This window comes from Tympanuchus pallidicinctus, unplaced genomic scaffold (assembly GCF_026119805.1).
Source record: "Tympanuchus pallidicinctus isolate F22 unplaced genomic scaffold, pur_lepc_1.0 scaffold26, whole genome shotgun sequence".
NCBI lineage: Eukaryota > Metazoa > Chordata > Aves > Galliformes > Phasianidae > Tympanuchus > Tympanuchus pallidicinctus.
This window is the reverse complement of record NW_026294743.1, coordinates 1033963-1061428: the sequence shown is the minus strand read 5'-3', so window position 1 is coordinate 1061428 and position 27466 is coordinate 1033963. Positions and strand designations below refer to the sequence as shown.

The 27466-nt window shown below is 34.7% G+C and overlaps 1 protein-coding gene across 4 annotated transcripts in view; it reads right to left on the bottom strand.

The window, feature by feature from the left end:
- LRBA (LPS responsive beige-like anchor protein) overlaps nt 1-27466 on the bottom strand; it is a 363075-nt gene that overhangs the window by 82460 nt on the left and 253149 nt on the right. For all 4 annotated transcript variants that reach the window (XM_052690432.1, XM_052690429.1, XM_052690431.1 and 1 more), the window contains exons 45-47: nt 17946-18086; nt 16664-16783; nt 9668-9820 (exon numbers count right to left, since the gene is read on the bottom strand). In XM_052690432.1, coding sequence (XP_052546392.1) covers nt 9668-9820; nt 16664-16783; nt 17946-18086 — 414 coding nt within the window. The remainder of the gene's footprint in view (nt 1-9667; nt 9821-16663; nt 16784-17945; nt 18087-27466) is intronic.

The following is a 27466-nucleotide window of genomic DNA, read 5'->3' as shown; positions in this document are numbered from 1 at the left end:
TTGACTGATGGGCTACAGACTGGCCTCTCCTTAAACCAAAAAGTTATACCTGAACCTCCAATTAAAGGGTAACAACTGGCAGATGTGAGGAACATCTAGCAGGAGGCTGATGTTGAGCAGATGGGCTGGAGTGCAGCAACCTTTTCCATCCGTTTCCACCCACTGCTTTTGCACAAGTGCATAATCATCACGAGCCTGACACTACACTTCCTCCAACAGCAGTGGGATACCCCCTGCAGAGCACAGTGCTGCTGTAGTTAAACAAGTACCAGAAACATGGCTGACTAGCAATCACCCGGCTGTGTAAGCCCATGCTGCTGGCTGCAGTTTCTTGTGATATCTACCTTCGCAGAGAAGATAGTTAAAGAAGCTTCCATTTCCAAATGCTTCTACTTGCATGACACCACAGCTAGCCTTGCTGTTATATTTCTGCTAAAACAACTGCCAGTACAGCAATACTGTAAATCAGATCACTGAAGTAATAACGAAAGTTCGGGGGAAAAAAAGTCTTCTTTACTTCATTTCCGTGTAAAGTAGTCTCACAAACATTACTTCCTGAATGAAGGCACAGGTGGAGAAACATGCTGAAGGACAGGAAAAAGACAAAGGGGACTTCACTTAGGCACGTGTCCTGTAAACCCTAACAGTTTGGGAACTATGTCTTTCTGCAGAGGCAGATCTGTTGTACAGAACTTCAGCATTATTTGATACAGTTAAGAAAAAGGTATTTCTATTTATGGGAGCAAGGAGAGAAGTATTGTTTCTTTCATGAAAACCTCACACATTCCTGTAAAGTCTGTCTTAACCACTGAGCATAAGATCCTGTCTTACATGTTTTGTAGTCTAAAAAGCTAGATAGTCTTTCATTTATGTAAACACTCGTAGTCTCTTTCTGGTTCCTGATGCTATTCTTACTCTTCCTAGTGTAATTGCACGCTCTTCAGAAAGTATTACGTTGTAGCATCTTTTACTTTTTCATTTTATGAAAAATCTTTACATCCTTATATATAAATTATGTTATTTCCTCATGCCTCTCCTCAGTATTATTCATTATTTTGTATGCTTTCGTTGCACCCCTTCTTATTTTCCTCTATTTTGGGAAGAATAAACTCTTTCTCCATACAAGTTATTCCTGCCTTCATATCCTTGTCGTAAGCGTTCTCCAGGTGCTTTTAGCACCATTACTCTTCCTCATTCCAGGCTTGCAAAGAGTGCAGTCATGTCAGATAAAAGCACTAAAAGCAAAGCCTCAGATGACTTTTTTCTGCATCCTTCCATATAGGGCACAGATGGCCTTGTTTTCTTGACTCCCCCCCACTATCAGCTGAGGGCCACAAATTCGGCTTATTTCACCACAGCATCACATAGTTAACTTTAACAGAATCCCCCTTTCTTCTCCAGTACTGGAACGGAAATTTCTCCACATTCTGACTTTTTATATACACTTTATTTAGAAGAAGTGTCCATCTAATTTAAATTTGCCAGCGTATTTTCCCATATGGTCTACAAATAAACTTCAGATAACATTGAAAAAAATGCAACAACATATTCTACAAAGCCTCTCACCAGTACATTCTGCTGTGTGGAAATCCTGACCGCTATTATTTCACCTTGCAGAAGGAACTAGTTTCAGAATTTCTATTGATAGCAACTTCCAGTCAATACTTTTAACTCGTAAACCAAGGAAGGAATTTCCATCACTTTCAAACCTTTTTCCTCTCACACCTATATTTTGCTCATGATGCAAATTGTCCATGTTTTTAAAAATTTCTAACGTGCTTTCAACAGCAAGCTTCACAGCACCATTTACAGGAAGTGCCCAGCCAAAGCATTAGGAAAGCAGACAAACAGAAGACAGACAGATTTAGTGAACACCTGTTAAATGGGGGCAATGGCACCAACACAATTGTCTGCCACTTCATTTCACACAGTAATAGCTTTAATGTCCTTCATGGGCTCACTTTTAAACACCAGTTCTACAACATCAAACAACAGAAAGCTGAAAACAAATTTAATTGTCTAGACTGCATCCAATCAACTTTTTTCTTTTTTTTATTTTTGAGAGTTAGATTGCTTCAATGATAATAGTGTTGAGGTTTGTCAAGATAGCTTTACACAATATATCTCAATTTAAGTATTTTTAGTACTTTATTGCAGTTAGTCCTTCCATGATTAGTGGTTTATCCATTTTACTCGGTAGTGGAGAAAATGCAACGCAAATCAGAAATGTGATGAAATTACTATGTCATTTCGAAAGTTTTGAAATCCAATTGTTACATAAATGAAAATGTAACAAGTAGATTTACTCACTTTAGTTTTCTTTCATATTTTTAATAACTGCATATGCTCGAAATATTGTCCTTTGGCTTTCTGTAATCTTTCACAACGACAAACCAGTCTCCTGTATGTTTTAATATTTATCTTGGCTATAATAAAATTTCTTACTCTATTAAAAAATAGCCATCTCATCATTATCTCGAATGTCCACAGTTTTACTTGATGTTTCTTTCTTTTGTCTCTTCTATGTGCTTTCTAGCTCTTTTTACTACCATCTCCTCAGTTAAAACATTCGATATTCTACTTAATTTTTCTCTTCTTAAGTCTCAGACTTCTCCCACACAGATGCGTTACAGATCATTATGTAGTGTCATAATGATTATCAAGTAATTTTAACAATTTTTAAAGCATTTTCTTTTGTTTCGTATTTCAACATGAGAGTATTATGCTAGAATTACTTCATACATTGAATGATGAAGACTGGCTGAGGAAGACACTTATTTCTTTAATTATTTTTTTCCCCCCATAACAGCAAAGACAGACAGACTGCAGGCCTCACCACTATGGCCCCTGCACCTCAGGTATTTATAAACTTGGATTAGATCCTCTCTCAGTCATCTTTTCTCAAGGCTAAATAGAGTCAGTTCACTCAGCCTTTCTTCACAGGGGAGATGCTCCAGGCCCTTCACCATCTTTGTGGCCCTCCACTGGACTCTTTCCAAGAGGTCCCTGTCTTTTTTGTACTGGGGAGCCCAGAACTGGACACGGTACTCCAGATGAGGACTGTATGTCCTCAAAAGTTGATTCTTTTACACACAGAGTCAATATAATGATTGCACAAAGAGACAATTAGTACATTTCAATCATTCTCAGATTTTCAGAATATTTTTTAATAGTTTGCATATCATATTTTTTTTTTTAGAAATATTTCTCTACTTTTCAAAATGACCTTATACTGAATGATTCCTCTATTCTCTCATTTAGAATGCTCTGCAGATTAGTTTTTAACTTGCACTGATTTTACATATGTGCTGTTCTGCTGACATTATTACTGTTACTCTAGACTTAAATGAGAACTGAATAAGGTATTTGAAAACACGTAGTCAGGATCTACTTCCCCTTCCTTTCTATGATAATAATCACATCTGTACATGTCATAATTAAATAAAAACTGCTTAGAATTATCCAGTATTTCTTGATTCTGGCCTGCAACCAATGAAAGGGGAACAGAGGTACTTTTAGGAAGTGCAGAACATACTTTAGTGACAAATACATGTTATAATTATTTTACACATGTAACTGTATAGCTGGATCGGTAATAAATGTGTGTAAGTGGTACACTACTGTAATTAAGCAAATACATTACTAAGAGCAAGTACAAAACAAATGGATGTAGGGCAGTGTTGGTGTGGGCTAACTTAAAGGGAACACTGGTCATAGAGTAGAACTGCACTCTCCATTTGTAGAAGCATTGTTTGAAGAAAGGATGACGCTTAAATTTACACTCCATTTGTTTCTTTATGTGTTTAAGAGTCTTTCTGCCAATGAAGTAGATTCACAGTACTTTCCAGGACTACAGGACTGCCTTCTTTTCATACATGAGAAAAAAACTGCGTCAAATAACATCAAATTTGTAAACACACTGATTCCTATATGCCAGCAGTCTAGACATCTCACACCACAATTTCAAGAAAGAACAGTAGCTCTGAGAACTTTCTGAATTACAAAACACATTTTCTGAGGCTTCTATGAATGTAAATCTTTATTCTACCTGATAGAAGGTCTTGCAAAAAATTTTTCCCACACAGACAGCCTGGATGCAAGATGAAGTAAATGCAGCACAATGTTTTAAGATGCATTGTCAACAGCTGCAGTTAAACATACATTTAATTAAAGTGTATTATGAACACACACACACAAAATGTCTGCATGTGACATAAAAACACAAATATTTGCCTGGAAGACTGAAGTTATAGACTACTTTCCAATCTACTTTTTCTATTATAAATTTATGAAATTGATTATTTAAACAAATTAAATCGCATGTAGAGTTCGTAAATATCCTTTCAGAGGATATTGTGTTGCATAAATTCTAAATTGCAAATAAGGAATCGCTGAAGTCCTGCACATTTCAAGTTGCAGGCACCATCTCAGCTGCTGGTTCATTACATATATCTGACTAACAGTGGTACATTTAATAGACTGAAAGTAGCATGACATTTTGAAATCAACTTCATTTTTTCATTATTTCACTTCCCATGAATAAGAGAGAGTGAGAACACCAAAACTGCAGTTCTGCACATTGCTGGTGCTCACCTGTTTTCTAGCATAAAGTAGAATAGTTTGCACTATAGAAATAATGTGCCATATTGATCAACGACGACCCTCTAACACTGACTGTAGATCTTTCTTACCAACTGGGGATTCTTAATAGTGATTCATTTTGCTCCGTGTTTGGGTGAGTGGCTGGCCTATCCCTCCTCTCCATTTTGCTTACTGTACTAAGACAAATTCTGTTTATAGCACCTTTATGTATTTAAGTATTTAATTTGTTTCAGAAAGCATTCTAGCTTCCACTCATCACATTTTCAATTATGTAACAACTGGATTTCAAAACTTTCGAAATGACAGTAATTTCATCACATTTCTGATTTGCGTTGCATTTTCTCCAGTACTGAGTAAAATGGATAAACCACTAATCATGGAAGGACTAACTCTGCAATAAAGTACTAAAAATATTTAAATTGAGATATATTGTGTAAAGCTGTCTTGACAAACCTCAACACTATTATCATTGAAGCAATCTAACTCTCAAAAAGCTGAAGCTCATCAAAGCTGAGCAAAATTTAGTTATCCGTTGATCAATAATTTGAAATTAATTCTTATATATTCAAACATCCACCCTTCAAACACAGGACAGAAGAGACCACCTGTATGTTCAGAACAAACCTAACTGCCTGATCTGGAATTTTATCAATTCCTAACTCCCTGGAAGTATACGACTTTTCCTTGTTTTTTGTGAATTCCCACTCTGTTATTCATAATAAATTTCTACCACCAAGGCTTAATGAAGAAATCACCATCTGCAACAGGTGAATTTCAATTTCTAAATCAAAAAAATGTTCTGAAGAGGAGCTTCTAAGACTTTGAAGCTAAGAAAAGACTTCAGAAATTCTGGCAGGCTGACGTATCAATGGCCAATGTAACAATGCATCAGCTGCTGCTACAGTTCTTATAAAATATTTCTATATCCAGGCAACACCTGAACAACTACCTCTTTAGCCCTTCCTGCTCTGTGTACCTTTCTCCTTCCTATAAGTTTCTCAGAATTATTGCATTATTATTTTTTAAGATACCACACCAAGCTAGCATCCTCCCCTCTGCTCATAACTGATGTCATGAAGACATCATAATTCACTTGGAAACAACAAAGTAAAGATGCAGTAGTACAATATATCTGGGATATTTCTGTTTTGTTTTGTAGGAGGCAGGGAGAAGGATTATCATTTAATTTGATTTATTATAAAGCTTTTATTAAGCTAACACTGTAAATCCTATTACTAATATATGCATAATGATACAATTAAAGATTAATAAAGTTATTGTAAATCAGATCTATGAAAATTGAAAAATAATTTCAGTTATCTTAGTGGTTGTTCTGTGACATTAAATATAATCTGGAGCATTAGAAATATATATATTAAGCTTTCAGACTGATTTAAGAAAAAAAACATTACTTTTCCATCAAACTGTAGCCTCAGAGAAAAATATCCCTCTCATAGCCATTGATTAGCAGCATTGTAAAATACTGTGCCATCATATATATAAAATACCAAATATATGTACAAGCAGTATATGCATTTTACATTTCTTTGTATTGCTAAGAATGGCATCCCAATGCTATCATTTAACTCATCATGACATTCCATCAATCAAACACCACTTTTAATTATACACCATTCTGCCTTTTCTCCCAAAGCAAACACAGAAAATACACAACGACCTTTTTCAACCAAAATATACACTTTACAGAATTAATATTAGATTAAGAATCAGTTTTACATCAGCTATCAGCCTGTCAACTAATGTTCCGGACCCCTGCTACTGACCCAGTACCATACAAGCTGTTATTATGCACTGTCCTACATGTCATCTGTTCCCTGTGCTGGTCTGCTCCAGAAAGACAGACAGCTGCAACAGTATATCCCTGTTCAACCTGAGGACCATCTGACTTTAATTGTAGCACACAGCTTGATGTGGGTCTGGTTATGAGAAGCCAAAGTATCACACTGTAATAATCTGGAAAAGCAGAAACCTGCCAACACAAGGCTGCAAACAGGGCTTGGGCTGTCTGGCTGTCTGACGGGCTGCAGGAAATATGATTAATGAGCAAGGTATAACGATATCAGGAACCCGATTAGCACCACAAAAAGGTCACAGATCAAAGTAGTATGCATTTCATGAGCTCCAACCATTGCATAAGATCCGTGGACTTTAAAAAGGTAAACTGAAATGCAAAGGGAAAAAATATCCCTGTGTGATTGCTTACAAAATGAGTGCTTACAAAACAATGATCACTAGCTTCGTCCGAACCAGGAAACTGTAAGGAACATCAACTGGATGAATCAGCTGAAGCTGCAGTATAGCACATGTCCTTGATATAGTATTTGAGAAAGTACACTTCAAGCATTTCTCATAAACACTCCCACTCTACTTAAAAACAAAATTTGATGATGACAGCATCATTCCATTAAATATTAAAAAGAAGAAGCAATTTAATATTTCTATGTGATTTTCTCAGATTTACTCCACTGCCAAAACAGCAGATCGTAAAGGGCACTGCCCATAACACCACTGAGAGGGCTGCCACCACCAGAGTAAGGGTGAGTTTGTCACATAAAAGCAGTTAATTGTAGCACTGAGGCTTACATTTAATACTACCAGACAGGCAAAAAGTTGATATCTGAATTATAGTAACAGTATCAAGGATATACAGTGTCACAAAAAAGGTTGTTGTTTGATACATGTTAATACACTGTCACTCGGTAAATTATTCCACACTTTCAAAATTAACATATTTTTTTTAAAAAGTTGTATTTTGCCCAATTATGTAGAGCTTAAAAATGCCATTTCCCTGAAAAAAAAAGTTGATTCTGAAAACTTCAATTTATAGTTACTTTTATGTTCTTTCAATGTGCCATTTGACAAGTGGTACTTTTTTCATAGCAGAAGTCATGACATCAAGCAGATTACTAACAGTCTTTCTGACTACACTACTTTCAGAAGTCACATTCATTGATGAATAACTACTTGAAAAAAAATTTGAGAAGGAAACATTAATTACATTTAGATATTATATAGGATCTTCCAATTTTGTAAGTAATGCTGAGCAAAATTAGCAAATAGTAATTTGAAGTACTTGTAACCTTCATCGTTCAAACATACAATGGTTAACATACTGCTGTTTTCAGACTCAGATTGCTTTCTCTTTAAATGAAATAGTGGATACATATCAAGCACTTCCCTTACAATATTTTCTGAACTGCTTCTTTCAGGATTCAAAAAAATAAAGACTCCCTTAATGTAGACTGCGTAAAAAAGAAAAAAATTACATTTAGAATATGGATTGAGTTTATTACTTTTTAAGAGAAGACTTAAAAGGGCTTTTACGTTTTGTGCCCCGAGTTTAACCGTAATAATCAAACATACCTGGCTCCAGCAACGAGGCACTTCACCTTGCCAATATAGCACAAGTGAGAGATACGAGAGAGGTACAAGAAAGGCAGACACTAGTAGCAAATGCTTTCGAAAGTCACAGAGGATTGAGGGAAAGGCAGGTCAGAAAGAATACAAAAGTACCCTCTGTAAATGAGAAAAACCTGGCACCATGGCTAACAATTACAAAAAGAAAATTAAGAGCTAAAATCTTCGAAAGAAGCAGGAGATAGAGAATAACTTGCATTCGTTGTGTTGAAAGCCAGATCTGTAATTAATTGAATGAGAAATATATTTTATGCAAAATCTGAAACAACAGAGTGGTGAGAGATCAAGGCCAAAGGCTGCCTTTGACAAGTCTGCCTGAATACATAACTTCTCATTTCTCAGAATACTCTGAATCACCAACACATACCAAAACTCAAAAGGGTGTCAGGCTACCCCCCTAACCGATTACCTATCAGCACAACAGTAAGTTATGTTTGAACACAGTTTGCCAAGTAGTCCTGCTTTATGTTAGTATATTTTATACCTCCCTTAAATACAGCTTGCGTATACTTCTACACAAAGCCAAACACTAGATTCACCTAACACAATTTGTTATTATTATGGTGTACCCTGCAACTGCCACAAATGTTAAGGTCATCAAGCTCAAGAGCCTACATAAATATAGATCAAACAATATCTCTGAAGACCATGGTATCATGTCACCAGTAAAAGTGCATTTAGAAGACTTTGCTAACTTATAAATCACAGGTTTGTACAGATCTGACTACTCTGCATTTTTATGAATAGCAGCTCCAATGTTTTCAGCACTCCATTTTCAGTGCTCATTTTCTAGCTTGAGAATGTCAGGGCATTATCAAGTCAAGGTCTGCTTCCTGTGAAAAGTTTCTAACTATCTTCAACCCTTAATTCTCTCTTTCCCAGTAGCTGATTACGACATGAGAACTCCAGCCCTATGTTCACTAAAAAAACTAATTCATTTTTAGAGTGCCACTGATGCAGAGTCCTCCCATTTAGGAAAGAACTTCATTTAATAGCTCTGAGAATGTGCTGAGATGCGAACAATACTAATGTAATATATATTCTGTAAGTCATTATCCTGCTCAGAGAGCACAGCGAAGACAGGAAATTTCCAGAACAGAGAAGAATACAGTAGAACAAGTTCAGAAGTGAGTGAAGGGAATTCAGTTTTATTTGTAAAACATAATTTTTATGGAAGAAAGGGAAAAGGTGACAACGTACTTAATATGCAGCCTTCTCTCCTAAAGCATTCACTTGTGTTCAGAGTTAAATGGATACTAAATTAAAATATCTAAAATTACTTTTAGGTAACTGGAGTGAAAACTGTCCATGATTAAAAAGCTTTTTCAAGATTTAGGTAGAGCAATTATTTTATTATCTTTTTAGAACTACAAGAACTGACACAAAAATAACAAGATCTCCTGCTCATTTAGACCACACAAAACTTTTTTGGTTAGTTCTAAAGAACAAGCAATACTACACGCTTTTTTTTTCTTCTCAAAACCTTTAAATCCACCATTCCTTGAAATTATTCCATTCATAACCTTCTATGTAAATTGTAAGTATTTGTGTGTTACAAAGATCTAGAGTACTTCAAACAGCTTGCAAGACAAATGCTACTTGACAGAAAATATAAGAGTCATCTTACCAGTCTGTTTATGCGAACAAATTCTTCTGGGGTTTTGGCCCACGGTGGAAGTTCAACGTCAGACACAACTGTTCCATCATCCATCACTCCTAGATTGTAATTGTTGCTGTTGACAAATATCTCTGGGAGGTAATAGAATTCAGGAATCAATTCCTGTATATAAATGAAAAACAATGCCATGCTATAAATTCTGTCAAACATACTTTGTCACATTAACAAATAATTATTAAAACAGCATTAGGCAGAGGCAGAAAACAAAAAGTCCACCCACAGACACACAGAGAAGGGGGAAATCTGTGATCTCATATTTCCTAAAATTTAATCCTTCAGATTTCATATCTCCTTTTTATGCCTGTACCATCACAAAGAAATACAACGCAACATGCTATAAACCAGAGACAGAATATTGCTTTTGGTAGCATACCATCCTCAGAGAAACTTATAAAACTAAATATATGAATATCACATGACACAATCTTCAGTGGAAAGTAACAGATACACTGACAATGTTAAGAAGTTGGGAAAGCATGTATATTTTAATACAGTACAAAATTTGAAGTGCAGACGACTATAAAATTTGAGCGAAAGTAAATATTACCTGAGTTAGTTCAATGCCTACAAGTAAATTTTCTATCAAATCTAAAATATCTGGAGTTATACTATATGTTCAGGAAAAAAAAAGTCAAAGTTGAATCAAAACAAAATTTTTCTTCCATACTGTGATAACAGACAGTTATCACAATTATGCATCTAGTCTATTATTACAAAAGAAAAAATAACACATCATTTCATGCACACACAAACAAAATTTAAAAAAAAAAAAACAAAAGCAGGAATTTCACATGGTTACAAGGGCTCTGTGAGCTGAATCCCTTGATAGGATTATTATTGCTTTAAACAACTGTGCTGTCCCATGGTGAAAGGGACTGTAACGTGGCATCAAAACCATCTGTGGCTGGGCTGCCTGGAGCTACTGCAAGGAGGCACTACATGCAACACTCAAATGGGCTGAAGAAAAAAAAGCAAGCACATGTAGAACAGGAATTATAATTTCCAAGTCTTACAAGAAAAGCACTAAGTAATACTAATGGCTATACAAAGAGCTTTTGAAATAGAAAACATCGTTCTAGTACAGAATTGATTACAACATGCTAGGAAGCAAAACAAAACAGATTTTCTTTTGAACAAGTGGAATATTTCTGTTTTGCACTTGGATATGCAACTTTATAGGCTGTTGTTTCGTAAAACATGTACGAGCTTATATAGAAACATACCTAAATCAATGGCTTGAGAATTTTATTTATAGACTTTTAAAATGTCTGCAAAATCCTGATGTAAAGATTAATAGAAAAAGTCTATTATATATAGTACGTATATTTCTGCTGTTACTATATTTAAAAGCAATTTTGCATGAGAACTTGATATTCAGACTTTAATGTACCAATAAACTTGGCAATTTGATGGATTTAGAAAAATCCAAATTAGAAAATTTACTTCCACTGTGAGGAAAGAATCAATATATGTAATTGCTTCAGGAAGCCTATTTCATAGTAAACAACTAGTAAACAACTAGTGTAAAATTGGTCTTTCATATAGCAACTGCAAACTGCATGCTGCTTAAGAAGTAGAAGCAAAATCAGACTGCTCCACTGGCCTCATCTACAGTGGGTGTAGTACATAGCTCCATCAGAAGCTCAGTAGGTAAGAAACCCAGTCCTGACATGGGTCGGTGGATCAGTTGTCTCCCAGATAGACCCCCAAGGACTAGCTACGGCATGAGCAGCTTTCCAAAAGGCTGAGTGCAACAGGGAGTTCATCAGATTGCGAATAAGGTCAATCCAAGTAGCCAAGGCAAGAACAGGAAAGATCAAGCAGGAATTAAGCCATTATCACCTCTGTCCTTGTGTGAAATACTGTTTGGCTTTTAATTGTTTACAGTCACCTTAATTAAATAGGCAGGACAAAACGTGCTTTTGTACCAAATGCTTGCAAAGCACTTGATAAAAGAGATTTGAAACTATTAACTGAATAGGTGATAAAACAGAAACGTGTCACAGATAGATGATTGTAATAAAGAAAGATCACTATCATAGAAGTTTCCGTAGATTTTATTATTGCATTCAAAATACCAAGGCAAAATAAGAAGTGCAGACAGTTAATTCAGTAGCAACTTGTATCACAAATACAACACCAGACCATGACGGTGGAATACTTAAAACATAAGTTCATTACGTATGTCAATGATGTTTTTATATATTTAATTATAAATACACACAGATATTCCCTTGTTTCTTTCAAGATCAGCAGCCATTTAGCTTCCTAGAACACACATTGTTTTCATTAGATTGCACAAAAACAATAAGCAGCCAGGAAACTTCAAAATCATCACTAACTTCTGTTACTTTGACTATCAAAACTATCCATAAGGCATTATTACTTGTTTTCTGTAACAATGCATTTTTTCAAAAGGAGCTCCTCTATTATCTGATTTTGTTATGCTGACCATATGGTAGCACTTATACATGGATAAGGCAGCTCAAATAGATGTACTATTCCACTCCAACTGAGCAGCTCTTAATGCCAACTTCCAATGGCTTTACAGGGATGAAAAGGACTACATTACCTAAAGATTCACGATTTTCCTAAAGTCTGTTGATCAACTTAATAATAAAATACTTACAGTTTTATAAAGCCTACACATATTCTTCATGTATTTGCTAGTCATAATCCTAACGGATTTTATTTGTGGTGTCTTCTACTTTACTTTTTTATGTACTCGGCACATGCATAGAAACTGCAGAATTACTCCACATTTTGTTTATATGATGTCATGGAAAAATGAAAACATCTGTATGATTTGTTAAAGCTATTGCTTTTGCACAATCATGCTGAAAATTAGTTTCAGAATTTCTCTGTTGGAATTCACCAGTTCTCTGGGGTAAAAACAGACATCCTTATGATAAGCAATACTTCATTCCTTCTGCCATGATTTGATTTCATTCAAACTCATGAAAAAGCTCATAGGGAACATCAACATCAATCTATTACACAGCATTCACAGTTGTTTGGTTTTGTTTTATTAAAGATAAAATATAAGATTTTAACAAAATTACTATAAAACTCTGCATATAATATATTTTTGCTGGATGGAAGCCACAATTCCCAAGAAAACTTCACTAACAAGATCTTTTTTTTCACAAAGTTTATCAACAGAACGTCAGTTGAACATTTCTAATTTGTTTTCATGCCTGCCACCAAGCATAAGAAATGTGAGCAAGATAATTTATCTTAAATGTAATAAACTATTATTTTATTTTAATTTTCGTATAGAAAGTTGTAGACTGAAGCGCTTAGAAGCTAAGTTATATGATCTATGAAGGCGTCAAGAATCAGTGAGACAGATTACATAACCATATTAAAACATTTATAAGAGATCAGATTTTTACGCTAAATTATTTGACAATCACATTAGGCAATATTAAGCCTATTTATAACCTGCCAAACAGAATAATAAAAATGCATATTAGAATTCTAAGTTTTTCTTCATATTGCCATGCACTACTTCATCTGTCAGGGTATTTAAATGGCGTTTGAAAATACATATTGACATATTACATTAATTCAGAATTTCTTTTTTCTGTTGTTACGTTTTCATATAATCACTTCTATAACTACAGGAAAATAAAATTTCTATGTACCTTTAAGTTCCCCTCCATTCCGTATGCTATTCCTCCCAGAACTAAGAAATTGCCTTAAGTCATTGCCTGAAATTCTCCCAACTTCTAAAACAATACTTCAAGTTACCACAACATTTCTAAGTTGAACTAATGAAGAAATTCATTTTCCTCAATATCTCATCATCCTCTTAAATTTCTAATAAATATTGGAAATATTTCCAAGCATAGGAAAATAGTTAAAATCTTCAGTAATTAAGAATTTAGCAAAACTTTTACATTTTTTAATCTAGTTTTAATCTACTAATGAAATGCATAATAACTGCAATTAGCAATTGCTTAATTACTGACAAAAATGCATCCTGAAGATGCTTTAAATCCTGCAAATCAGTACAGTAATTACATATAAATAACATTATTTTACTTTTTACTGAGAATATATATAGAAGTATGTACAAATCCAATATTCAAATACCATTACAATATTTAATATGTAGTCCAGGCTAATTTAACAAAGGAAGTGGAAAAAGAGTGTGCGCACATAATTGCAATTCCTTTCATCCAATTTCTTTGAATTACTGAGAAGAAAAAAAAAGGACTATACTAGATCATAAAAAGGTCTAGATGAAACCTTGAGAGATCACCTTGTTCATTGTTTCATCCTCAGGCAATTATAATTATTTTTGAAAGATGTTTCTTTACCCTTTTATTTTAAAATCTTCACTACTGTGTTTGTACAAAATTACCTATCCCAACTACTAGGTCTTCCTAGCATCTGGGCTGCTTTTGCTGTAGCTGGAACCCAATTTCTATTCAGACTGAAAGCAATCAACAGCTGCCCCCCTTTAAATGTATCATTGTGTAGGAATAGCTTATAACTCAAGGACAGAAAGATCAATTCCCAACAGCACCTTCTAACCATTCTTCCCCTCCTGCAATAGGCCATACTGACCACACACCTGCACCAAGTCTGGCAGGGCAGCCCACTGGAACAAGATGTGTACAGTAGAAACAAAGTGCATTTTCCCCGCCAACCAAAATCCCCATCAGGCAAAAGCATCAGACCTGACACTGACATTTCTCCCCTTATTCCTCTTTTCTCCAAAGTAAACAACCTAAAACCTCAGTGTTTCTATCATTGGTCTCATTTTCTTGACCTCTGGTCATTTTCCTCTGGACTTCAGCAGATTTGTCCATAACTTACTTGAAGTTTATTTCAACAGCTCCAGAAAAAGTTCAGAGTAGATATTCAAAGTTTGGTTAGTTTTTTTTTCAATACAATTAAGGTTGGCAATAGAACAAGCACACCACAGATATCTAAGGGAACTTTCTGATCCATAAACCCAGATGCCTGCATTATTTAACTACTGCTGTATCCACAGATTCCTACAAACACACATTTGACTGAATGGGAATATTTTTTTCTTTAGTCTGACAAGTACTTTCCTTTTACACATCTTGGCACAATTTTACAGCAAATCTTTCAAGAAAACCAAAGATCTACATCCTAAATCTTTCAAGTTTTGCTATAGTAGGCAAGCAGCTTATCATTAAAAATCTGAATTACTAGGTACCTACTTCTGAATTTGGCTAGTAATTGCTCTTGGACATCATTTACCTTGCTAATAATGTGACATGAAATCTATCCTACACAAAAGTAATGTTGCCAGTTTGGCAGCAACTTAACTCCTTGTAATTTCTGAAACCCCATCTATTAGGTGGAAAACTATAAAGCAATGCAAAGCATATGTAAAAAGCTTACTGGGTTACAGGGTGTCTTAGGCATGCATATGTTAGGCAGCCTGTTTCAATAAACACAACTTGCTTCACCTCTGAGACTGCCTCAATCTCCCATGACTTCCTTATAAGCAAAATAGAGAAATGAAGATGAGATTAGGTTACAATAACGTGAGAGTACCCAGGCTGGAAATCCATATTCCAACAGCAGTTATCAATAGCTCACTGTCAAACCGGGAAGACACGGTAATGGGGTCTGCCCTGCATCTAATACCAGTCAATAATCTCATTAATGACATGGCATAGAAGGTGCAGTAATAAAACTCCAGATGACACTACGAAGGCAACAAGCTGTTCAGAAGAAAGGATGAGAATTTCAGCCTATCCTCAAAAACTCTAAGCATGGTACAAAAGAAATTACACAAGTACTACACTTGGAAAACAGAAAACAAATGCAAAAAGCAACACTGATAACAACTATATTGTTGCAATTATAATGACAAAACAATTTATGGCAACAGGTTTGCTACAAAGCCAGAAATAGTAACTGCTTGTGAAAAAGTATGAACAAACCTACTCATTAGTCAAAGAAAAACAGCAACCAAAGAAGAGACAGACTTAACTTCCCTATATTTTGGAGCTAAAGACTGGTCCCAAACTAAACTGGGACATTAAACATTACCAAGCTCTCAATGTCTGATTTTTATGTAACATTAACAAAACAAACAAATCCTAACTGGGATTATAAACACTAGCAGTATGAATTAAGAAGCACTTAAATGAGTTAAGGATCATGCCTGTCCATTACTTAGAAGGTACTAAATAGTGCTTTCACAGAATTAAAAAGCATTTAATAATTTTCAGAGCAGAAGATATAATGTGAAGACACTCAGTACTGCAAAAACATGAGTGTTAATCTAACTAGTAAATAATAATGATGGTGGCACTAGCAAAATTCCAAAGAACCTTTATTTTGCATTGCTTAAATAAATGAACAAGGAAGAAGTAGAAAATTACGCAACACACCACCTCTTGGAATCAAAAGATCAGAAGTTCAACCAAACGTTATACTACAGTGCAGCATTAGTTTCTCACTCTGATCACCAGTCCAAGGCCTTCACAGGTTACTGACCAAGACTGGATATGACCACCCACATGCTTTGGTTTTCTCTGTGGAACTGTGGTACCAGCCAACAAGAGCTGCTGCCAAAGCTAACTCATATTAGCTCTCCTTGAAACATACCATGCCTCCAACTAAGTCTTACTGGTTAAAAATCGATACCAGTTTCTATTGAGTTTTCAACAGCTTAAAACTTCTGGGGAGGAGCAAAAGGACAATGAAACACATATCTATAACACAAAGGCCAATTCTGCCTTATTTCAATCTCCAGGCTAAAAGTGCTAAATTTTACAAAAGAAAATTCACTGAAATATTGTGCAGAGTAGAAATGTGCATTGCGTCTTTTCTCAAATAATAGGATAGTTTCCAAACTTCTTTTCCTTTTTCCATTAGCTGTGGGCCCAGAACCACAGATGAGATAAACACAGTACAAAATATGTTAAGACCATTCAGGAAAGTTTTTACCTTGATATCTGAAGTGTCACGCTGACTGTTGCGCCACGCTCTTGAAATAGATGAAAAGGTTCTATCTGCATGATCAAACTTCCCACCTTGTAGATTTAGGAAAAGTGTTGTAAAGGGTTCCTGAAACATTTTAGAAACAATAGTTAAAAACAGCAACATACTTCTTTAGCAATTTTAGGAAACTTTTCATTAACTTCTGGTTAGGTTAATAATGGTGCTGTTCTTCTGGAAGATACGTGCTTAATCAAAAAAAGTTTGTTCTACTATCCAAGAGTGAGAAATTCAAAATTACGTTTATTTCTTCAACAAATTATTTAATTTCTACTCTATGCACATAAACGCAGATACAGAAAAGCAAATGAATATGAAATAAATATTCAAAGGCTGGAGGAGAAGCCACAATTAATTGCCTTGAAAAATACAAAAAAGTTCAAAATACCTTAGATTTTCTTAAAAGGAGCATGTAATACATTTTACTTTGTTAAAGGCATCCTATTCATACAATGACAGCATTAAATACTGATAGCTTCGTGGTTGTTATTGTTAAATATGTAATTTGTGATTTAGGAAAGAAAAACGTTAGAGATTTTAAAGCCTCCTCTTAGTTAAAGAACACTTAAGCGCTTATTAGTGGATAACTGCTTGAAATTAGCTAAGTGCTATAAATTACTTCAAGGATTTATGTATGCTTGTACCATTCTAACAAGCTTTAATTAATGATGTAGTGCTAATGCTTTCCCAAAGAAATTACTTTCTGAGAGATAAATTGCCTTTCAATCTTAGGGAAAAATACTTTGTTTAATCAATATATTACCAATACATAGCATCTCAAAAGTAACTTGCATACAAATTACAGCAAATTTAAAAAGAATAAATTATTTATATTATGAAGTCTCAGAAAATAATTCATTTATTATCATTAGGAATTGAAAATTAAATACCTTCATAAGAAACGACACATGTTCAGTATATAGTTCATTTAGAATATACGCAAAGGAGGAAAGTTAACTATATTTAAAGTAGCATGATAACATACACTAAGAAGTAACTGTTAAGGAGGAAAAGTTTTGCTGATTAGATAAGCCCATACCATAAACATTAAAGCTTTCTGCTCAAGTTATGAAATACATTTATCCTTGGTAATCAAACTAAGGCCCTGATCACAGTTCTTCAAAAATCTCAACATTCTCCTGTGCCATTGCTTTTAGTTTAATTCATTCCTAGCTATTTTTTTATTTTTATTATCATTTAAAAGAAATACATTTTTAAACAATGTACTTACAATTCTTAATAACCACGCGAGTGCAAAACTTGCAGTTGAGTAATGTGTACCGTAGTGAAACTTTGGAACTTGATCATCTTCCCATGATTCATATCTCTCAGCAAAGAACGCTGCTCTCTTTGGGTTCAAAGCTCCAATAGGCTACAAAGTTAGTAGAAATAAACATTTAAGCAAATAAAGATAACAAGATGTATTATCACACCATGCATCCCACGCTCTTTTTAGCAAGAATTAGTATCACCATGAGTGGAAAATGATGGGTGTGGTATTCCGCAAATGTAGGTGCTGTATTTTATAAGTAGCTGTGTAATCTCTGTATTTCCAACCAGAATCCCAAGCACGCACACAAAACTGCTTGGAAAAACAAAAGACTCTTTTACATCCATATAGGCATAATTTGTTTTTACTACTGATTATAGATAATCACCCAAACTCAGTCCACAAAATGTCTAGGACTAATTGGATGACTTGGACAAAGACGTGTTAACTTGTGTGCTTCAGAGGGAGACGGGGGTTGAGTGTGATAACCAAACACATCTTTGGAAATTTTAGGGGGGGAAATAGCAAGTAATAGGGTGGAAGAAGATTACCAGTGCAGATTTTTGACATTACTGTTCTTGTTTGTATGCTTTCTATTTACCATCTCAAGACAAATTTTACTTAGTGAATAAAACCTGAAACACTGCAGTAGGCAAATAAAATAGCTGAATATTGATATAAAAATGTGGATATAAAATATACAAATCAAAAGCATCAAAAAAAGAAAATCAATCCAACTTTCACCAACATAGGTAAGCAATGAACAAAGACTGACAAAGACATAAGAAAAATAATGCTTCACCATCAACAGCCATGCATTTCCTGAGCAGTATTTGACATAAATTATATGGAAAAATGAGTACTTTACACATTCAGCGCTGGGAAAGCCAGAATTGAATATAGCTGTTACACGTGAATAATGCTATAAGTGGTTTAAAATAAGTTCATATATATGTGCAGAACAAATACATAATACCATTTTCGCGTACATATGGAAAATGTTATTTGTATATTATTAACATAAATTATGCCCATCCAAAAAGAATATGAAAGTCCTGAAGCGTAACTTCAAAAATGCGCAAAATTATTTTTTTATTTCTGTATGGCAAAAGTAAATACATACACTACAAGGCAAGAAGAAACTTAAGAAGTATCCAAACACAATCAATAACCCAGTTAGTAATTCAAGCACAGTTCAAGCAAAAAACTATTGTGCTATTCTGGTTATTACTTTTCAAATATCTGCTTTTTTGTAGCGTGCATGAAATTTGGCATAGCAGCTTCAAAGTACTTTCTCTTCAAGGATAGAGTACATCTATGAATGACCTAAGATCTTATGTTTTTTACTTAAAGCAGCTTTCAAATTGCAGTAGGACAAAGAAAACATTTTAGGTTAATTATTATTTTTGCAGTTCACTAATTTGAAATATAACCCTTAAAATAAGTGGTTCCTGTATAAAAGGATTTTTATCTGATTTAACAAATTTATTCCAGGGAGGAACAAAACTGACTCTAAGAAGTCTTTTTGTTGCAAGAACCATTTTGGAATCTCCATCTGTACTGATTTTCCCTAAAGACTTGGCTATGCTTGAGGGAGGGAAAAAAAAAAAAAAAAAAAAAAAAAAAAAAAAAGAAGAAAGAAGGTCATCATTATTAGACAAATTATATGAATTAAAATAGAAACAGTGTTGTGATGTATGGTTCTGGAACAATTAATGCTTTCTCTTCATCTGCCTCTATTTTTATTACTCTCCAAATGAGTATGGCTCAAATCAATAGTTATAAAATTACATTCCTTGAATATAAAGCTAAACACAATTAGAATTGATTTCATTTTCTTTTCAGGAAAAAAAAAAAAAAAAAGTAATAATAATGGCATCACACAGAGATCCATATAGCCAGAACCCACAGTATTGATTTTGGCTGTTATTGTTACAGTTGGTTTCTGAAGCCCACAACAGGACAACTATCAAGACATGTCACATTTATATGCAAACAAATGAAAAAAAAAATCCCCAAATGAAAGAAAGCTTAGGGGAGAAAAAAAAAAAAAAGAACCATGGAGCTGTGCACTGACAATGATACACTATCAGCTTACTCAGAGAAGTTACAGTGGGAATACACACATTGAATTATACATTACACGAATGCACTGATTTATTGTGGTAATAACATCCACCTCATTAAAAGATTCTGCTTTGCTGCAGTTGGAAGACTACATATTGTTTACTGCTATAAATTAATGGCAACACACAGAACACTGTAGGACCCTTCTAACAATAGATCTGTAATGACAGTGCTGTATATCACAGCTTCCCCAGCAGCTTCATAATAAAATGGAGACAATGTATTGGGCTAATACATCCTACCAGGCAGGCCCATATTTTTCTGACAACTGCTTTTAAGGATGAGGTGATTCTAGTGTATTAAACTGCACTGTAAACAGTTAACTGAGCTTGAGCCACAAAAAATAAGCACAAATAAGCAATCCTCTGACTTCTAATTTCGTAAAAGATTCAATTGAAATGTTGTAATTATTTTTTTTTAATTCCAAAACTAATAGGGAATCATGATTATCTCCTCTGTGGATAAACAGCAAGGGAGATGAGTAAATTCAAACTATGCTAGATGTAGCTGTGGGACCGGAAATTTGCACTACTCAACATGGTTTCCCTTTGCCTCAAAGTACTGAGGAAACAAAGGCTAAAAAAGCCCTCACATCCATAAATTTCAGAATTTGTTTTCTTTACAGCACCACTTTTAAGGTAAGAAAATTAGTTATTAGCTCATCAATTAAAAATAATTATTTACTTGGGGGAAAAATGGTAGAGAAAAATTCTAACAAGCAAAAACACTGGATGACATTACAGAAGTCAAGACAAAAGAAGTCACGGCTACTAAGCTATCAAACTGTACCGAAAAAATGACTAACTCAGATGGTTTTCAAGTTCATTGGAATGATGGAAAAATGGTCCAAAATGCAGGAAAAAAAAAAAAAAAAAATGGTGAATGGAAGTTTTTTTTCTTTGTTTTCTCAAGTGCTGAATAGAGTGAGCCTCAGACTTCCTACCAGTCTATGGAATCAATTTCTTTGACACGGAACAAAGAATATTTTGTTGAAAATTAACTGAGAAAACACACTGATCTACCACTGTTAAATACGTCTAGGAACTATGGTGTATGGTTATACTTGCTGCTCCTTTATCTTATTTGGTGCCAGGCAAACTGAAACAGTGGCACAACAGTGCCTCCATTTTCTAGAGAGTCCTTGTTTCACCATCAAACACCTCTAACAGTGACAAACAGAATGTCTACTGCTCTTCTAAATAGGGCAGAATCTCTCCAGGACTCAGGTACACGTGTTCAAGAACAAAGACACTGCACAGAAAAAGGAATATGCACATTTGGGAAAATTGCTAATTAGCTAACATAAGCAGAGCAAAAATGTGCAAAAATATCATCCCTAAAAATTTGTATTTTAAAACTTCACCATGACAAAAAAATGTAACTTCTTAGTCAATTAACTTTTATAGCTCATCACTTTTTAAGTAACTAAATTATTCACATTTAAAAACAGCTTTTCTCCTACATACAAAACTATGAACTGATAGCTGATATGTTCCTCATAACTTCCATTTTAAGGTATTTCTTCTAGCCTTAACATTACTCTGTACCCTGCCCCCTTTATCAGCATATTTTAACACATTAATATCTGAAATTTATTCAGTGTTCCACTGTTAGTCTTCTCATAGTTACAAATATGCCAAGTGCCGTACACTCTTTTGCAATCTATCCACAACTGCATTTTTACAGAATTGCTTGTTTAGTTACTGTATGCATTACTAGCACATAATTAACTCCCATAAGAAGCCAGAACTTGTAATATTGTTAGGGCTTCCTGTTCATTTAAGTTAAACTTCTTTTTCCCAGACAGAGACATAAAGACAAGACACAAGGTTTTAATTGCACCTCAACCTTATTAATGTTTGTCATTTGGGAAATACCTGGAAAGCAATTCATGTAATATAAATCACTCTTCTTCCTTCTGTAATTTTTGTTTTTGAGAAAGGACGCCAAAATTGTTCTCATTCATTGCTAAAACACACCACTCTTGCTCTCTAATAGCCAAGTACCGTTTTCTTAAATGCTATCCTTCAACTCCTTCAACTTCTTTAGAGGACATTTTACCTTTAACCCACATTGAACCCAAATTCACTGAAGAATCCAAAAGAAACCAAAATCACCTGTTGCACAGTTTGAACTCCCTGCACTGATCTGTTGAATAGATCCTTGAGCAGCTCTGGGAAAAGCTTTAAAGCAAGAAAACAATCTACCAAGGAGAAAACAAACCCTTACCAATTCAGCTCTGAAAGATTGGGTACGTAGTTGATGTCCACATCCTACCCCCATTACTAGGCTAAGATGAGGAAACCATGAACTCAAACATCAAAATTTGGCAGAAGCTAGCGGACAGAACTTGACAGAAACTTTGTCATCTGCCCCATCAAGCATTTAGATAGCATACAACCTTTACTGCTCCATTTTTAAATTACACTGCTCCCAAAGTGATGCCTCAGGCTTTATTCTGCTAGCCATGGCATCAGAGGCAGATGTTGGCAGTATGACAGTAAAAGTTGAAGCTTCCTATCAATATTCCATTACACTTTGTTACCACGTAACAGAGGGCAGCCAGCCAGACAGTATAACAAAATGGCTTCTGACATGGAAGAGTGTATGTAACAAAGGTGTGTCAATGAATTGCTAAATGCAGAACAAACGGCACACGTTGAAATTTATTTATGCTTGCTGAACATTGATTGAGACCAAACAGTGCATTGAGCAGACTAAAATAGAGGAATATGCATTCCAGCAGTAGTGACAGAGCAGTGGGTCACCTCTGATGTAGATTTTCACAAGCACGGCATATAGGCTCTCGTGATTGCTAGGGAAAATGCATAGCTAATTGTGATAATGACGTTGAAAAACAGTGTTTTGTAGTTGAGAATTTGTTCTATTAATCATTGCTATAGTGCTCTTTGTTGGAGTTCCCGTGGAAATTCATAGGAGGCTTTACTTTTAGAGAAACATACATAGTCCTTTATGTTATTGTAAATGATATTTCAGTCACTCATAACACTGTTTTTGAGAGCCTCAACATAAGCAGCTACTTGAATTTCACATGGTTTCTTAGAGAAATAAGAAATCCTACAGTTACATACTTTTTGTATATGCAATATTGAAACTGTGTAATAGTCATTAACACTAGTGAGTGTACTCTTCTAATTTTTTACATCAAAATATGAAATCAGAAAAATGTATATAACTGCACAGGATTCACTTCTAATCACTTAACTAAGGTTAACATACATCTCCAGTGGACTTGTTGAGTAGCCATCCTCTAGACATTTCTTAATGTTCATCTAGTTAAGCTTCTTGATAGGTCATTACACTCATGCTTACAATTCTAATCCATTACTCTGAACACAGGCGTCTGAAAAAATTACAACACTTGAAAATTCACAGGGATAAAGGAATCAAATAGGATGAAAACGTAAAAAGTTCTGAGGAATAGCTCCTCTTGTTATAATGTAGGCCTGACATTAAATCATCTGCAGGTATAGAAAAGAGTTGCAAAACAGCAAGACCTCACATGACTTCAGAGAGTAGATTAAATTAAAAATGGCATAATTATTCAAATTAAAAAACAGAGACATTTGCATGTTCTCATATAATTAAATTGAAATCACTGCTGACGGAAGCAATACAAAACATGCACAAATGGGTTAAGAAAAGAATATCATGAGACCACCAGTCACCATTAAACCCTGTGCAAAATGTTTTTCCAGATTATGAAGTCTTTAAACTTCTGCCTGCCAGATAAGGCAGGTTATCTAAAGGAAAGGATGTTTCTTTGTATGCTCTCCTTCTTTTCTTCTTTCACTAGGTTCCTGTTACTAGATATTCACAGAGGCAAGATATTGAGCAGGATGAACTTCAGGAATGGCCCTTCTCTTACAACTTCATATTAAAATAGTCAATATCTCTTGATATACATCTTGGAGAGTATGACTGCAACAAAAGCTAGAGAAGGGCACTCAAGTACAGTAAACTTGTAGTTATTCTGACATGCAAATAAATTTTTCACTAAGATGCATCTTTAATTTATTTACACTACTGGCCACCAGCCACCTCACTTAATACTTGCAGACACAGCTTAGGGTGCAAACAACTATTTCTCAACAGCTATTTGATCTAAGTGGCAAGTCTACTGAGTAGACTGTGATCAGCATTTTTATCACGTGTAGGGTCTGTGGGCATTTCATGATGCATTGCATATGGAATAAAATACCATAATCCTCTTATCTCTGTTTCTAAAATAAATTTAATAATAGGTATGTGTCCAAAAACCACTGAGCTATTTTTATTTATTTTTTTAAGTAAAAAAATATGTACTGCTTAAAAACCATTTGATTGTCTTTACAAGCTTTCTCTGAAATTACTTTTCCAAAAAACATACCTGATCACATTATGTTACCAGAATTCTTTTTTCTGGACTCAGTTCTCTATTTTATGAAAACTAAGAATTCAAAAAGGGAGTTGGAAAAAAGCAGAAATTAGCTGCATTCAAGTATTTGGAGGATTATTTGTGGGCACATTTATATGCACTTTAAATTACCACAGTCAGTTTTAGGATTTTTAAACAGCTCACGTCATACCTTGGAGACAAGAATAGACGTTAGCAAAACCTGACCTAAAAGTGTCTAACAACTACAGAGTCTGTCTATACAAATACCAACAACAGTGCAAAGTATAGAAGATTCCCAAAGTCCAAATTTAAAAAATAGATTATAAATAAATCTGAAGAACAAAAAAATGAAGAAAAACTATGTTTAGCAATGACTAAATTAACAAGATACATCTTAGGCCACCTAAATCCAAAGAACTTGAATTTGAAGGAAAAAATCTCGCAGTTCACTTTTTTTGTGTCTTCACATTGCTACCAATAGTGTCAAATGCTATAACATACTTAACAGATTCCAAAACTAAACAGTGTCTAGAAACTATGCACTACTGAACTGCAAACTTGCAAACTAATTAAGAACACACATGCTTTTATGTAAGGTTTAATTAATTGTTCAGCAAAACTGAATGTTCCACGCACTTTATAGTTGAGATAGGATTACACTGTTATGCCACATGGAAGGTAAACTGAAGTGAGCTATTATGCTTTGTAGTCTTCCAAAAGGCCAGGAAGAACGGAAGTTGTATGTCCCTGTGAATCAGGAGGAGAAATCAAGCTGTTTGCCAGAAGTGAAGGGGGTATGGCATTGCAGTTGCATTACTCACAAAACAACCCTGCTAGCCAAAAGCAACTGTTTGCATATACAGTCCATGATATCAAGTGCAAGAAATCTCTGCATCCTTATCTACTTATTAAAAATCAATAAAATAAGCAAATCCCTTTATGGATTTCCAGAAACAGTATCTAGGGAAAAGCCACATGCACTTGAATCACAGAATCTGCTGATTCTGAAAACACTGTCTTCCCTTCAAAGACGATGCTCCTCTGACAACAGAAGACGCTGTCTCAGAAATCAACAGCCATCACACTCAACATCAGATCTATACAAAGCAATCAGAAATAAGAACATTCCTTTTCACTGGTACTAAAATCACAGGACCAGAAGCTAAAAGCTGGCACAAATTCATATTTTATGCAGATTAAGCATAAACAAAATAAGTGTTGTCCTTTACGTGCAAGCATCAAGCTCTACAAATAGAACACTAGAAGGCTATAAAGATGAGATGCTAACAGCAAATTCTGGTTACTTCAGTTAAAGGAGAAATTGGATAGAGATTAGCACTCAAATGAGGAATCCTCCATGCGCTGTGAAACATTTTGTATTTCCTCTTCTTGTTTGCTTTTGTCTGGCTTCACATATAAACACCTTTTTTTGGCTATTGGTAAACTAAGAATACATTATGTACTCAGAAGGAGTATAATGAATTATTTACTAATCTGCACTTGGTTGAGATGCTTTGACTCTATCTGTGGTTTTGTGATTGTCATAATAGCCAGATTTATAACAACCAAACCTGGTGACTTAGAGTAACAGAGTGGTATAGAAGAATGGAGTCTGCCATGTTCTGTTCTGCTGAGCAGCATATGTTCTCTCCTCCTATAAGCTAAAATTAAGTAGATTCAGCAGCTGCGTTGGTGTCCTTAACTGTTTTGCAGACTGCAATTCCAAGCTATGTACTACCAAAAAGAGCCATGGTAAAATTCTCAGAATTTACAACAGCATTATGTTTACAAAGAAATGGAAAGGAAAAAAAAAAATGAGAAAGAAATAGAGGACTGACAGAGGGTGAGAGATAAATAAGAGGAAATAATAATACGGCAGTGGAGGCAGTGAGGAGACAACAGTGAAAAGGAGAGCTAATACAAGACAGAGACTTACAATCTCACAAAAGCACAGGATGCCTTTCTCCCTCCTTCAAAGGATCTTAGGAAGAAGGTCTCACTTTTTGCTACTCTTTTCCATGACTTTTTTTAAATGTAAATTTGGTGCTAGGTAAGGCCCCAAAAAAGCAATGTAATAAAACCCATCACAATATTAGAAGAAATTAGTTGAAATTAAGAGCAATACAATCATCCCCAATTTCTCACTATTTCCCACTAGCAATTCTTCTTTGTTTATTCTTTTCTACACATATTTTATTTTAGTTTCGCTATTTGAATGTTTTCATAAACCAGAAGTTGCTTTTAAAGTAAAGTCTAGCACTACTGTAATCAGACAGAAAAACTATTTAGACTAGACATAAAATACACAGTAATTTGAAGTCATAAAACAATGTCACATCAATGAAAGCACTGACCTTAAAGTATTAAGCTGAGTATATAAACTGGTAAAATTACTACAGCTAAAGCATAGCAACAGTTGTATAGACAAGATGTTTCCCCAGCAAACTGACAAATTGTTTATGACAGCTTAACAAACCCAGAAACCATATACAAAGATGGAAAAAAAAAAAAAATCTCACATCCACAGAAGTAATCATACTTAATAATGACTTCAGAAAATAGCAATAATTTTTTACTGGTCTGGCACACAAAAAAAACATATGCATGCTTATGATGGGAAAGACCAAGAAACATGTGAAGCTCAACAATTTATCTCTAATGGAAAGGAAACAAATTATGAAAAACTGAAAAACAGGAGAACAATACACTACCACGTGCCCTCTCACACCCTAGTGATCCAGATTTCTTGAACAATATGATGTTGGTCACTCCGGAAGTAATGCCTCATAAATATTTCCTATTTATTACAACAAAGAGCACAATAACAACATTTCACAAAGAAAAATTCTCAGCTATAAAACACTTTTTTTTTTTCCAACATCATCACAACTATTAGCTATGCATTTTCAACAGCAATCAACAAAAGCCTGTAATTCTATATGCTCAAAAAAAATGT